This window comes from Cupressus sempervirens, chromosome 7 (assembly GCF_028749045.1).
Source record: "Cupressus sempervirens isolate cs-2001-9-10 chromosome 7, ASM2874904v1, whole genome shotgun sequence".
Lineage (NCBI taxonomy): Eukaryota > Viridiplantae > Streptophyta > Pinopsida > Cupressales > Cupressaceae > Cupressus > Cupressus sempervirens.
This window is the reverse complement of record NC_143124.1, coordinates 549,645,825-549,661,004: the sequence shown is the minus strand read 5'-3', so window position 1 is coordinate 549,661,004 and position 15,180 is coordinate 549,645,825. Positions and strand designations below refer to the sequence as shown.

General features: G+C 35.3%; 1 protein-coding gene across 2 annotated transcripts in view; it reads left to right on the top strand.

Annotated features, from left to right (window-relative positions):
* TOP3A (topoisomerase 3alpha) overlaps positions 1–15,180 on the top strand; it is a 346,811-nt gene that overhangs the window by 163,274 nt on the left and 168,357 nt on the right. For both annotated transcript variants that reach the window (XM_089791990.1, XM_089791991.1), the window contains 2 exons: positions 14,298–14,387; positions 14,566–14,670. In XM_089791990.1, the coding sequence (XP_089648116.1) occupies positions 14,298–14,387; positions 14,566–14,670 (195 nt within the window). The remainder of the gene's footprint in view (positions 1–14,297; positions 14,388–14,565; positions 14,671–15,180) is intronic.

Sequence of the window (15,180 nt, the reverse complement as noted above, 5' to 3'; positions counted from 1 at the left end):
GTGTTTTTGAGTTTGGTAATTTCAATTCCATTTTTGAGGTATAATGGTTTTGAAGTGAGGGTTTTGAAGATTGAAGTTGTGCATCAATCCACTCCTGAAGTATAGTGAGATTGATTCTGTTTGTTTGCAAATTGGATATTGATTTCTTCTCAATCTGTATCAACTTTATTTTAGAAGAGTTTTATGGTTATGACTTGTGAGTGGAAAATTCTAGAGATTGATCACACAATATTTTTGGTTGTTGGTGTGATTTACCTACTGTAATTTTTGGTGAGCATTTACTCTTCTTTTCACAACATCTGGTTCCTGATTCTAGCGCCACGAATCTATGCAAACCTAGTGATCAGTAATTCAAATAGTTGGATGCTAATTAATATATTTGGGTAGTTGCTTTTGGTGAGTCAAATCTGCATACAAGGGCAATTTTTTTATGAGTTGGAGCACCAAAATTGGTTGTCCGTGCTTGCAACCAACAACAACTTTGATGTTTCTTCCTCTGCCCATTGTGAATGCCAATACTTGGTGTATTCGTCCTAGATTCAGCCGACTCAAGTGCGGGTAATAGATTTTGCAAAATCACAACACTTCCTGGCTAGACACATGAGCAAATTGGAAGGGAACTCATTCGCTTGGGAGTATTCGATCCGTTTAGGCCTGTTGCAAATAGTTATGATGAACTTTTGCTAGGTTATTCACTGAATTGTAATTTCAGTTTAGATGCAACAAATATTATTGATACATCGAGAATTATGAAGTTGATTGTCATTTCTAGAATTGGGTTTTATTAGTAGCAATAACTCTTTATATTTCAGTATTAGTTTTACTATATATATTTATCAAAAAAACTCAAAAGGGTGTAAACGAATATAACTTTTAAAGAAATATATCATTCCTCAATATCGATAGCTCGAGTGAGCATGGGCTCATCACAATGGTATCAAAGCGGTTTCTTGCCAAACTGTAGGAATTGGGCTCAAGGTCTTTGTGATCATTGCATTAGTCAAAGATTGTGAGTGTTTGATTTAGTTATTTATAATTTAGCACAATGGATCAAGGATTTATTTTGGGTAGCCATTATCCCTTCAGAGGTCACACTTCTCCTCCTAGGGATAGAGAACAAGATATTTAGTTTGGTATTAATGGCAATGGAGATACCAACAGCCTGGGTGGTTTAGCTTATACAGGTTTCAGAGATGTTGGCACAAGTTTCCAAGGTAAATAGAGAGGTCCAGGAGACATTATAGAATCTTGCACATGGTGTCGAGGTGTTGCATAAGCTTTCTAAGATGCTGTAGAGGATTGCGCTCACTAGAGATTGGAGTAGGGAGAGAGCTGCTCGATATGCTTCTGTTAGTTCTCACAGGTCTCGAGTTGATGACAATTTCAAAGCCGACGATAGGATTAGAGCAAAGGATCAGGTGAAGATAGCTGACAGAGTTGACATGACAGTTCATACTGGTACATATGATAGACCATAGAGTTCCACAGTCTTGTGACTTGAGGTAGATGTAGGCAGTATTGAGACGAAGGCCGCACCCTTTGTAGTTGACGTGGTAGCACACTTTGCAGAATGGGATGCTTTATTGTAGGTAACCAAGAAGCGCTTGAACTTTGGTATATTCTTGATGCAGAAGCAGGAGTATTCTAGAGAGATGCCTGGGACCTGAGAGATAGAGGCCTCAACAAACTGATTTATGTGAGGTGGCCACAAAGATGACACTAAAGCGTTTCGATGGAAGTGTGTTTGTAAGCATATTTGTCATTGTGAAATAATCTTCAAAGATTACCTTGTTTGCCCTTTGAATAGTGACAAATGTGCCAATGAATGGTGTGTTGGAGAGACTACAACTGATCACTATCAACTTGCAATCTTCCTTTGTGTTTGAGAGAGACAACTCCCTCATATGATGTGGGTATTTGATTACTTTTCATCTAAAAGTACAAAAAGGAGGCAAAGCAAAACTAAAAGAAATTATTGAAAGAAACCTCAAAGGTAGACCTACTAATACTGTATGAGATTCCCAAAGGATGACCACTTCCAAAGGGGATTAAATACAAGATACGATGGATATGTGAAATCAATGAAAAAAAGAAAACATATTTCCACATACAAAGAAACAAGTAACTTCGACATTTTCTAACCAGGATACCAAGGTGCGAACATGTTTGATCTTTTACGTATCTCCAAAGTACCCAAAGGAGCCAACAACTTAACATACGAGCAATTGATAACAATAAATGCAAAATACATCTAAGACATACAAATTAAATTCATTCATGGCTATTCTTTCGAAAATATACAAAGTTCAAACTTTCAATTACAAAACTTGAATATCAAGTGCTCCACAAAATTCTATATAGTTTCTCCTTTGCAAAATTGGGTTTGTAACTATCCAAAAACAAAAAAAATAGAGTTTGGAAGTTTTGGAATGCATTTTATAAGTAAGTCTACCTTTTATTCAATTTCTAACTTTTAAAGCCTAACTTAAACCAAGGGTATGTCAGAATCGTAACTTTAGTTACAATTGTTGATGTTTGATAGCTTCAGTCGGATATATATATATATATATATATATATATATATATATATATATATGAGATAAATTTGTTATTATTAATAATTATCTGATTCATGAATAGACATGTCCCATGAAGGGACATGTCTATATATGGCCTATTCTCTATATATAAATCTAAGAGGATGTTGCATTTGGAACACACCCTTAATAGGCAATGCTTAGTACATGTGCAACATATCTGAAAAACCAACATGGTATTAGAGCCTAACTGCAAATGCAAGAAACCAAATTACTTCCAATCTTGTGAACTCATACACGGTGAGTGAATATTAAATTTGGAGACAAATTCAATCTATGTTATTTGCAAAATATTTTTCTTCACATTTGGCATAAATGAGATTCAACACGGTATCAGCCTATGAAGGGTTTACACACAAAACTTTTAGAATAGCTTATCTTAAATCTCAGCGCATGGTGTATGATGGCTTCAATTTTGTGCTGTTGATATCTGCAAGTTAGATTCACAACAAAGTTCAATAAATCAAGATGTGACTTGTTGACTCCATAGTGAGATCGAGGTGGTTTGAGAGGAAGTCATATCCATGGTTGCTTTGGGGCTGTGACATCAAACATATAAAGAAAGTTGATAATGGATAGCGACATTCCTAGCAGGGTGCCCATGTAGAAAATTGCTTCTTCTAGAAGTCCCTATTGCATTCTATTCATCGACAAAGATCACAATACAGTCCAATGTATATGAGCTCTTCGAGTGTTTTAGAAGGCATCGAATATCAATTGTTTTGGAGCTCGACTAGCATTGGAGAGTTGGCAGACAAAAAAGTTTCGCATAGAAGTGTAAGCGGGTACCACCAGAGACTCTGTTTCATCCCACGTAGTAGTATGAAGGGTTAGCAGCGTTTGTTTACAAGGACATGAATCGTAAGGCTGAGGATAAAAGGGTGGATTTTCCGAGGGCAAAATGCTTTCCAAAGAACGGAAAGTCTATTAGATATATCGCTCAACAAATGCTTATCAAGCTATGTCTGACACAAAACTTCTATCGTAGTTGTTGCTAGTAGTAAAACACATGACCCACTATTGTGAGACGTGAACCAAACCAAGGGAAGTGATTGGAAAGATTGTGACAACGAATAATAACAAAGGATAATAATTATTTGCATAGACTGAATACGCGACCCCATGCAAGTGTATGTTGGTGTATTTAGTACGTAGGCGAAAACCTTAGGGAGTTACATGCATTAGGGAAACACTTGATAAAGGTAATAATAAAGTAAGTTTTATTGGTAATATTCATTCTATGTTCCTTCCTACGTTTAATATGACACCTAATCATTGAGCTTATATGAAACATTATATGACACATTGTAATTGAGAATTTATGGTGGTAAACAAATTATATATATACATAATATAAAATGTTTTTTTGAAAAAGTTAAGTCATATAAATAATGTTTGTTATTGATATAATAAAGAGGCATGATTTTTGAAAAGTCATTACCATAATAGGAAAAGTTAGAATGAAGATATAAAAATATAAGTGAATCAAACGAAAGTGAGAGTATGTGAAGTAGAGTCTTGATTAGGATGAACTCTTCTTAAATCCTACGGGGATTCATCATTTTGGAGTCATTCTTTGTCTACCTTAGATAAGTAATTATTATTATTGAGTATTACATTTGTCTACTCATTATTTGTGTTTCTATATATAAGTTATTTGCCTTGATCTTCTCGGAGAATGTTATTGTAGGAAGATGGAGATTGAGATTAAGAGGGAGTCTGACATTTCATTAGAAGCAACCTTGCAAGAGAAGCAAAAAATAGAGGATGTGATTCGACTAACTTTCTGTGACCTAGGTGTTATTGATTCAGAGGGAGTAAACCATGTGGAGATGGATTCTCAAGTGATCAATAAATTTTAGGAGTCAAAAGGACTATGATTCGTGAGTATAACTCGTGACTATGTGATTTTAACGGGCCTACCCCTTATGTACATCACGAGGAAGTGAGAACTTCCAAATGATGTCACTTGTATTTGTAAAAGTTATTGTAAGGTGACAATCTTATAATAACTTGTATTATGAGATCAAACAAATTGAGTATATGGTGAATGTCTTGCATCTCAATATGCTGGAAGACCAATACTCATGATATCGAATGCGATATCAAATGGTGAAAATCTTCCGAGATATCAAATGAGATATCCTTAAAATTGTTTTTTGTACTATTATGTTGAAGTAATATTATTTCTTATGTGTTTATCCTTTTAAGCTAAGGAGTGTTGATGTTTGATAGCTTTAGTGGGATAAACCTATATATATTTATATATGAGATACAATTTATATTCATGTGTTATTTATATTGAGATATAAGGTCATAGTATATATATATATATATATATATGAGATTAAATTTGTTATTATTATTAATTGTCTGATTAATGAATAGACATGTCCCTTCATGGCCTATTCTCTATATATAATTCTAAGGGGATGTTGCATTTGGAACAAGCATACCATCAAGAGGCAGTGCTTAGTACATTTACAGCAGATCCGAAAAACCAACACCAATAATTGACATAAGTCACTTTAAAAAAAAAATCATTTAGAAAGTTCATAGAGAGAAAATAAAGCCAAGATATTTGTGCCATCATTAACATAAAGAATTAATCTTCCACCAACAACCTTTCTTTGAGACATACACCTTTATCTGTATCAGCATAAATATTTTGTTGTCACTCAAGCATGTTTGTCAAGTACTTTCCATTGTGAACAGATTTATTCCCTTTCTATCCCTCTTGTAAGGTTGTGAGTCAAAAGTTTTAAAGACACATAAATTGTTGACTCCTTTTGCTCTATGAAATAACTTAATTGCCTTTTAGTTGAGCCCTTTGCTTTGCGACTTATACAATTCCATTGAGAGATCCATTGCATAATCTATTTTGTGCACATCTTGGAATCATTGCATTTAATTGCTTGAGCTGAAATTTTTGTGTCATTTTGTCAGGCATTTCGGCTGGGTCACCAATAATTCCATATTTTGTATGCATGCTTTGGAGATGATTTCCAACTATAATATGCGACCAAAATGGTCCTCCTATCATTCTTTGACCTGGACATTTATAACCTGCTCTAGACCTCAAATTCTATACCATGAGATCACACACCTTTGAGGGACACAATACATTGTTAAGAGGTAGCTGAAAGAGATTATGGAACTTGGCTTTGTCTCTGCCACTTGCATTTGTTTCTAAATCTCTGCAGTCATTGTACCATTCAATTGTGTCTCTTGTAGGCTCCTTTTTCTTCATTTTTGTCAAACCATTTCAAGCATTGTCCACTCTTCCATTATGCTTATGCCCATAATATGAAATCCCTTCGGAGATATTATATGAAGCTATTCGGGCATGTTTTATATGACTTCTCATTTTGCATGCATATTGATGAGTAAAATATAATGTCTGACAGCTATATATATGTGTTTTAAAGACTTTTAATGCTGATTCTTTTATTTTGCATAGGTGACTAAAAGCTCCCATTGAGCGCACGAGGATCATGAGTTTAAACATTGCACCCACATTTTGCAATCATGCCAACCAGCGACAATCTTAAAATATGACGAGTTTTTTGGGGTTCTCAGTTCGATGTTGTGCCCCCCATTTTCGTGTATATCCATTTTTGCTCGCAAGTTGGAGGTTTCCACCACTAAGATGAAGGAATTATTATACCTGCTAGTTATATTTATTGAAGTGGTATCTTGTTCAAGGCATTCTGTCAAATAGATAACATGCCTTGTGTATGCTGCCACTTTTGTGCACATGTACATGCTTTCTTGCTGGATTGCTCTATCGAGCAGCTGAATCATTTTAAATTCATTTTGCTTTTGACTAGCTCGTGTGCCAAAGTTATATTCATAACTTTTGGTGAGATATCGTGCTTGATAATGCCTGCCGGTACTTTGGGGAACTCTTCACATCATCATTGATGATGCGACTACCTTGTTTCTTCAGACTTATTTGCTTTCGAACCACAATTCTAAAAAAATTCAGTGACAAAAGCTCCATGCTGCAATTGAGATGATAGTGGATTCCATCTCTCTTGTTGAATTGTCCATTTAACCCATTCTATAATTCTCCCAAATTGACTTAACACCCAATGTGTAAGCAATGGTGCATAAATTGTTTCAACCTGACATGGGACCGTCCCTTGCATGTAACAAACATTCAAATGTAACTATTCGAGGCTTTTTTTTAGAACATATTACACCTCCAGAGGTTGCAACCAAGGTTGGAGCATTTATTTAAATAGTTTGCGAGCTACCATGAACACTTTGATCAATGTTGATAACGTGGTTCGAGGCGTCCGTTTGGTATGGGTGACGATGACTTGCCTTCAAAGTTCATGAATTTTTGTATTGCATCCACTAATTACATTCAATTGGTGGATTCAAACCATTTCCAAATGCTCCATTGATTATGTGGCTAGCACTTCATTTTGTGTCTACCCTATAATGATTGGATTCCATGAAATAATGTTTTCTTGGGATGGCCAATTAACCCAAACCTTTGTGTTGTCCATGCTTCCATATGTTTGCATATCAAGCAACCATTCTAGACCATCCTGAATGCCTTTTTGCTCAACCAGTATATTAAGAAGCTTGCAAGCAATCATTCCATTCGAAGAGACTATGCCACCTTCAAATATGTTTTGAAAGATTCTACTGGACTCTAGATAGATCCGTGCATCAATGAATCGGAACCATGATATTTAATTACTATATAATATTGAGATGGTGCCGCATTGAAGCATTCATGCCAGATGACTTTTAAATTGTTTTTGAGTCTACACTTATTGTTTCCTCTAGATATCAGTTGTATTCTTCATTAGTTGCCAAAGGGTGGTTATCTATGATTAGAAATTGAGTTTGGGTTCTTGGAATTTGAAAAGGTTAGGATTAGGGCAAGAGCTTGCAGTGAAAGTTCAGATTCTAACCTCTTAACTTGTTTTTTGAAAGTTAAGGTTTGGGTGAAAACTAAAATGCTGACCGGAATAAGGATGTTGACCATTATCTTCTTCATTTTTGTTTCCCGTAATCAAAACCCTAACCAATAACCGTTAACTTTTCCAAAAGATGTGGTTTGGGAGAGAGAAGGAATGTTGACTAAGGAAATCAAAATGCTGAACGTTAACCATCAACTTTTCCAAAAGCTATTGTTTTATTTTGGAATTTGAATTTTGAATTCTTAAATAATTTAAAATCAAATTACCATCTTTAAAATATCATAACTTCTGACTCGTAGTTCCAAATGGAGAAATTCAAAGTGCACCACAAAGCTAGAAATGAGCCAAAGGGTTTGGAGAGGCAAGAGCATCAGGAATGCCATCAATTATTGCTCGCTTTGAAGCTCAAAATCAGATGTTTCTTTGCTCATTTTTTGATTAGCAATTTTGAAATCTGGGCTGGGTAAATACCAAAGCAACACAATGATAGAGTGCCAGCTCGAGCTTGGGTCCATAAGATCAATGCATATTTGGCATTGCGTCTGATGATTGAGGGGGATGCTATAAGATTTGGTGTACTACACCTGGATTGAGTAGGTACCATGTTTGATTTCCTTGCGATATGATTAGTTCAATTCTTATTAGGAGTTTGTGGAGCGACTGATAGAGAGATTCAATAGGAAGGATCCAAAGGTGTATTTCAAAGAGTTAGCTTAGCCGAGGCAAACTAGTGTCTTAAAGGCTTACATCGATGAGTTCCAGAGGCTCTCAATGATGGTTTATGACATATTTGAGTAGAGGTGAGTGATGTTATTCATGGACGGATTAGTTGAGCCACTCCATGGATGGGTTAAGTCAATACACCCATCTACTTTATAGGAGGCTATGCAGAAAGCAAGAGACCTTGAGGCATCTTCTTAAGGCAAGTTTGCTTTAAAGTCTTTTGGCCCTCTGCCTATTAATGAGGAGCACCCACTAGTTACTGAGGACAAGAGGAAATCAATTGGGAAGATTAATGATGCTTCTTGAGGACTTTAGGAGGAGGCAACTTTTCTTTTGGTGGAAGGGACCTTTTTCTAAAGGTCATACATGCACATTGAGGCCGAAAGGAGCGGCAAATCATGCTATGTGGGTTTTCAATGATGAGATAGAGGCCAAGTCATCACAAAAACCTGAATGATTTAGATGGGGATTACCAGAATGGTAGTAGGGTATATACAATGATGAGTGCTTACAACCTCATATTCGACCACATGTATAGGATTTACACAGGGTACAAAGTTGGTCTGTGCCTAAGTTGGATGCTTGGCAGGTTGGTTGTATTGGTGTGGTAAAGGACATCCTGAGATCCACTATGGAGTTGTCTTCTAGTGATACTTTGACCTCTACATCATCAACATAAGTATTGGGCGCTATCTCACATATTATGTTGTTGGTCCTGATGATGTTGTTGGTATGTAGTTGGTTCAGTGATGATAGAGATATGACATTCTTTTGTACATGGGATCCTATTGGAGGGGGGATGTTTGGTGTGTTGCCGGATTGCTTGAGGACAAGAAATCTTGGGAGGGGAGGACTATAATGTCCCCATTTTTTTGTAGGCCCTTGCAGTTGGCTAGGTCACTTTATCATTGTGGCCCTCGTGAGCTGACAGTGAGATTTTAGGGTCTTAGTTTTGGATTTTCTATGTTTAGTAAGTCTATTTTGGGCTGTTTGCATACTTGACAATGTAGTTGGTGGTGTTGGTAGTTGGTCATCATCTGCATTGGATGGAGCTATTTAATTGATGGGTTCATATTTCTTGATTAATTAATTAATGAGGCTTCATTATTATAAAGTCACTTTGTGTTATTTAGTGTTATAAAATGAAATTGTGAAGATGAAGCTTCTCAAGTGAAAAATGCAATGAAGAAGCTAAGTGCCAATGTAATAACCCCACCGGTTATAACTTTGTGAAACACTAAATCCTTCCCAAATTCAATTGTTTGATATTTTGTCAAACACTTTGCAAGCAAGCTCCGATACCAATGTAATATCCCTTGTCAATTCGAACCTCAACTTGTTGATTTGTAGGTCAAGGAATACTGTTAACCACTTCCAATATGATCTCTATGCTTGTTGTTTCTGAGTTTCAGACTGATTATGCTTGCTTGAAATGATATCAAAGGGAATCTAAAAGCGTGTAATTGATTACTACTATATCTAAGAAAAGAACTAAATGCATATGCAATTCTCTTTTGGCTTTTCAAATGCATATAGATGAATTCTAAATGAAAAATGTGCACTTACAGCCAATTGGTGTTTTGTCAAACACTTGGCATGCGTACTATTATGTCAATCATGGAAGATATAAATATGCACATTACATAAAATATAAAAACCTGCAACTTATCACTCCTTTAATGAGATGTTTTCTAATTCAATGCTAAACATAATATTCCAAGGCTCTTGGCTTTGCAACTGCCAAAAAAACTGAGTAGAAATGACATTATAAATCTGATATAAAATGTGCATCTACAGCTACTTATGACAGCCACCTTTACAATGCCAAATAACCAATTTAAATCATGCAAATTGATTGTAGAATCTGATATACAGATTGCCCAATGAAGGAGATGAAATTGCAATCATAATCAAGCCAAGTACTGTAGTGCAGGTACTGTTCACGACACAGTTTACAACTTTCACAACACTGTAGCAGCAAAAAAAAAATGTATTTTCCAATTTAAGCACAAATAGAACTCCATAATGAAGCTCTCTTGAATGCAAAATTTAGTGGGTATTTCATGTAATATCCCTATCAGGATATTTGCTATTTGCTCTTTTAAACAAAATAATCAGAACCAAAACCTTGTAGATGTATTCCAACACAAATGAATCCAGTACAATAGCCAACAAATGTTTAACCAACTTCTTCTTAATAATAATATTCAAACTCAGAAATAGGGAAATGGAATACAATACAATGTTTAAACCAGAAGATTCTTCACCGATTAATAATAATTCCTTTCAAAATAATATTCAGAATTCCAGGCATATAAAAATGCATTACAGATCTTAAAATGTTAAAACCAGAAACTTCCATACAACTTCGCAAGTACGTTATTGTATTATGCAATAGCAATATAATAACTAGTGCAGAAAACGCCAATCCTAAATACAGAATTAACAGTTAGATTGGAATGCTAGGATGAGAACCTGTAAGCGCGAATGAAACACTTGAAGTGATGTTCCCGGGACAATGGGTTTGTGTCCACTGTCTGCTAGCATGAGGGGGGCTACGTCCTCCAACTAGCCGAAAGCTGAAGCTTTCTGAGACTCTCACACGAGAGGAAACTGAACTGAATAATAAAATCAAGCTTGCGCAATGTGCCTCTTTTCCCTTTTAATATGCAAACCAAGACTCTTTGGCTCCTTTCTGGTTTCCGTCTTATTCCCTTGTGGCTCTTCAAGTTCCCTAAGGCATCTTGTCTTGTTCCTCCTTGCCCCTTTGTCCTTTATATAACATTAAATCGACCTTTTTAATATGTTGAGCCTATGTCTCACAGTCAATTTAATATTGCGTAAAATAAGACTTCAGTATTTCTAATGTTTCAAAAAGGGAACATTACATTTCGCCACCTCAAATGGTTGCGACACTGAAGAATTGACACTCTCCAATGGCAAACTGAAATCAGAAACCCTTAGTTTCTTCTCTTAAGTTTATATCAAATGCAATCGACAATAATCGGATGTCTAACAATGAAGCTCTCGCTTCTATTTATTCTTTTCCTTCACCCTTCTAGAAGGAAATAAAATATTATTTAATTGCACTCTCTAGAAGCTTCATCCTTTCCAATGCAATAATTAGCTGTACTTCTAGAAAATGCACTCTCTAGAAGCTTCCCCCTTTCCAATACAATAATCAGTTGTGCTTCTAGAAAATTAAATTAATTAAATATAAAGTGAGCTTTAGATTTATTTATTTGTTGACTTTAATTTAATTTATTTCTCCTTATTTCTCCACTTAGCCTTTGGAGAATGAAAAGCTAAGAACTCCATTATGGGCCCAAAAGATGGGGAACATTACAGCCAATTTGCATTATAAATATGAGCCCATTTGTGAGTGAAAGGCATCTAATTGTTTGTTTACTTTTTATTGTCTTTTGTGAGGGTTATTGAGTTCAGTAATTTCAAATCCATTCTTGAGGTATAATGGTTTTGAAGATTGAAGTTGTGCACGAATCCATTGCTGAAGTAAAGTGAGATTGCTTCTGTTTGTTTGCAAACTGGATATTGGTATCTTCCCAATCTGTATCAATGGTAGTTGAGAAGAGTTTTATGGTGTTGATTTGTTTGTGGGAAATTCTTGAGATTGATCGCACAGTAATTTTGCCTGTTGTTGCGATTTACCTGCTGCAATTTTTTGTGAGCATTTACTCTGCTTTTTACAATGTCCATTTCCTGATTCTAGCACCACAATTCTGTGCAAAACTGGTGATCAATAATCCTCATAACTTGATGCTAATTAATATAACTGGGCGGCTTCTTTTGGTGAGTCAAATCCGCATACTGGGGCAAGTATGCGCTGTGAGTTGGAGCACCAAAATTGGGTGTTTGTGCCTGCAACCAATGCCAGCTTTGGTGTTTCTTCCTCTACTCATTGTAAATGACAATACTAGGCATTACTACCCAGACTCAACCGGTTCATGTGTGGGTAATAGATTCTGCAAAATCGCAGCACTTCCTGGCCAGGCATGTGAGCAAATTGGAGGGAAAACTCATTCACTTAGGAGTATTTGATCTGTTTAGGCCTGCTGTAAACAGCTATGATAAACTTTTTCCAGGTTATTCACTTTATTGTAATTTCAGTTTAGATTCAACAAATATTATTGATACATCCAGAAGTACGAAATTGATTCTCATTTCCAGAATTAGGTTTTATCTATAGCGATAGCTCTTTATATTTCAGTATTGATTTTTCTATACGTACTATGTAAAAAACTCAAAAGGGTGTAAAGGAATAAATTTTTAAAGAAACATATCTTTCCTCAGCATCAACAGATGGAGCCAGCTTGGGCTCATCATGCAGACACCGTTTGGTGATCCTGCTTTGTATTGGGTAACTGCTATGTTTCTGGCAGTCCCTTAGACCATTTGTAGGTCTCTTGTTGGACATTAATAAATTAATCTTACTTCCACTACCGCCGTATCCAGTCATAGAATTGCTCATTGATGAAAAGGTAACTACTCTAAGTTGTCAGTCAATATGAGAATTTTCTCATTCCATGGTTGTAGAGAGTGTTTTAACAACTGAAGTTTTCTTATAGTTGCATGCAATCACAAATTTTGACATTGATGAAAAGATAAGATGTATGTTGTGAGTAAACTTGCATTCTGCAGTTATATGCAGCCATTCTACTGTTGCACACCTACATATGCATCTCTCTGAAGTCTTTCAAAAGTTGTGCACTCCTTTTTCCAGAGTGCTAGGGGAATGTTTGACTGTCCCCAAGAAGGTCAAGGGACATATGATATGTCCCACGCCATCTCACATGATCCCAGTTTCTGTTGTTATTGGTGAAAGCTAAGAGGCATCCTTTTTCGTCTTTCTATACTGGGGATGCAGGTTGGGAGAGGGGTCGCATCCCTTTGTAATCCCTTATGTGACTAGTTTAAAGTGGAAGTCACATTTTTGACATTCATGATTTTTTTGATGGATTGATATAGCATTGGCATTTTTGCATGGTTTCTGAAAAATAGATACCGACAAATCTATTTTAGATAAATATGAGATGGAGGTACTTGAAGATGCCATTTTTTATTTAGAAATTTGCTACATTAAAACAGAAAGTGTCAGGACGTTTTCCATTGCTTTGATTTCTCTTTTCCTTTTCATATGAAAACTTGTGTTTAGTTTTTTTTTGGCCTTTTTAAATCAAAAAATAAGGAAATGTCTGCTGCAATTAAGGATGTTTCTGGCATTAGAAATGTGTCTCAGCCCTTGAGATGTGTCCCCAGGTTTGGAGACGCGTCTCCCTGCAAGTATGCATGTTTTGTAGCAAAGTTTCAAGGTTCTTGTTCCTTTCACCCTAGTTGTAGGGAGTAATTTAATATTGTTGTGTGTTAGAATGGAAAGCTATATATAGTATATTATTGATGGCCTACCCATCAGGTAGCATCAATATCCAATGACAATTCCTAAAGCTAAGATTCCAATTGTTTTCTTAAAATCTGGTTGTAGTGATCTCCGAAACTTTTATTGAAATAGGAGTTCTAGATTTTAATACCAAATTGTCTTGTAAAGTAGGATTTGTTTTCTTCGCGAGTGATCTTTTGAATGGTGCCCTTTTTCTAGCTATTAACTTCATTAGTTAGTGACATTGCCTAGTATACATCTAGTACTATATGTGTATTCAATGGTGCCAAGAATTTATGTTAAAAACTTTGACTAGTTTCCACCTTTGTGGTTTCATATATTATATTTATTTAATATTAGTGCTGTTTACAGTTGTGTTTACATGGTCCACATGATAGGATTATTCCATATAGTATTAGCAAAATTATATGAAAATATCTCGTGAAGGATGATCAAAGACTGATTAGATTCTGTAATCTTTTATTTTTATTTTGAAGAAGTGCGACTTATACTACTCCAGATAACAAATGAGTTGCACTAACTGAAAATATAGATTACAATTTGATGAGATAGCCTTCTTCTATGGAGAACGCATAACCATGTACTTTTGTATTAATTCAGGGGTGGTGATTATTGCTGCAGTTTGTTCCAACTAGGTTGACACTTGATGAAAGTGTGACAAGACCTCCTCCTCTACTGAGTGAAGCTGACTTGTTGGGTTGTATGGATAAGGTACATAAAAAACATATTGTGAGCATTATTATTTGTACATATTGAAGTCGACAATTTTTTATAACAATTTGTGAATTTTTTTCTGATGTTTTAGGAAAATGTTAGTTTAAATTTTAATATTTTTATGATAGAATTACTATATGCCTACATATATCTCATTTCAAGCCTACGACAATAGGCAGGCATTGGTACTGATGCAACTATGCATGATCACATAAAGAAGCTCCTAGACAGATGTTATGCAACTAAAGATGCAAATACTCGATTCTGTCCAACAAACCTGGTATGTGACGTTTTTGCTAACAAATTTACAATTTGCTTGTATATTTCTTAATTAGTCATGCTTTTATGTCTAATTTGTTTGTTATACTTATGATTTTTGCTATGGTACACACTTAAGAATTTGCATTCCTACCTCGTGATTTTTAAATGAAAAAAATGCTGATATTGTTAGAGAAGAGCAAGGAATATAATACTATATAGCTCACACCTATGAATCTTCTAGATGTCTTTTGTAAACATCACATGATTATATATTGCTTTCATATCTTTAAACTTTAAGGTTCTTGAATTTTAGTTTATGGAATCGTATAATGGAATGCTCTTACGAAGTTATTATTTAGTTAAATATATTGTAGAAATATAGTTGAAACTATGCATCTCAAAAAGTTTAAGGAGTACTTTTTTATATAAAGGGTAAATGTTGATAAAGATTTAACTTGAAGTTCATACTAGTTATATTGCTTTTCTACGCTTTCAAACAGAATGTGCTGCTAGGGAAAATCGGTAAAGA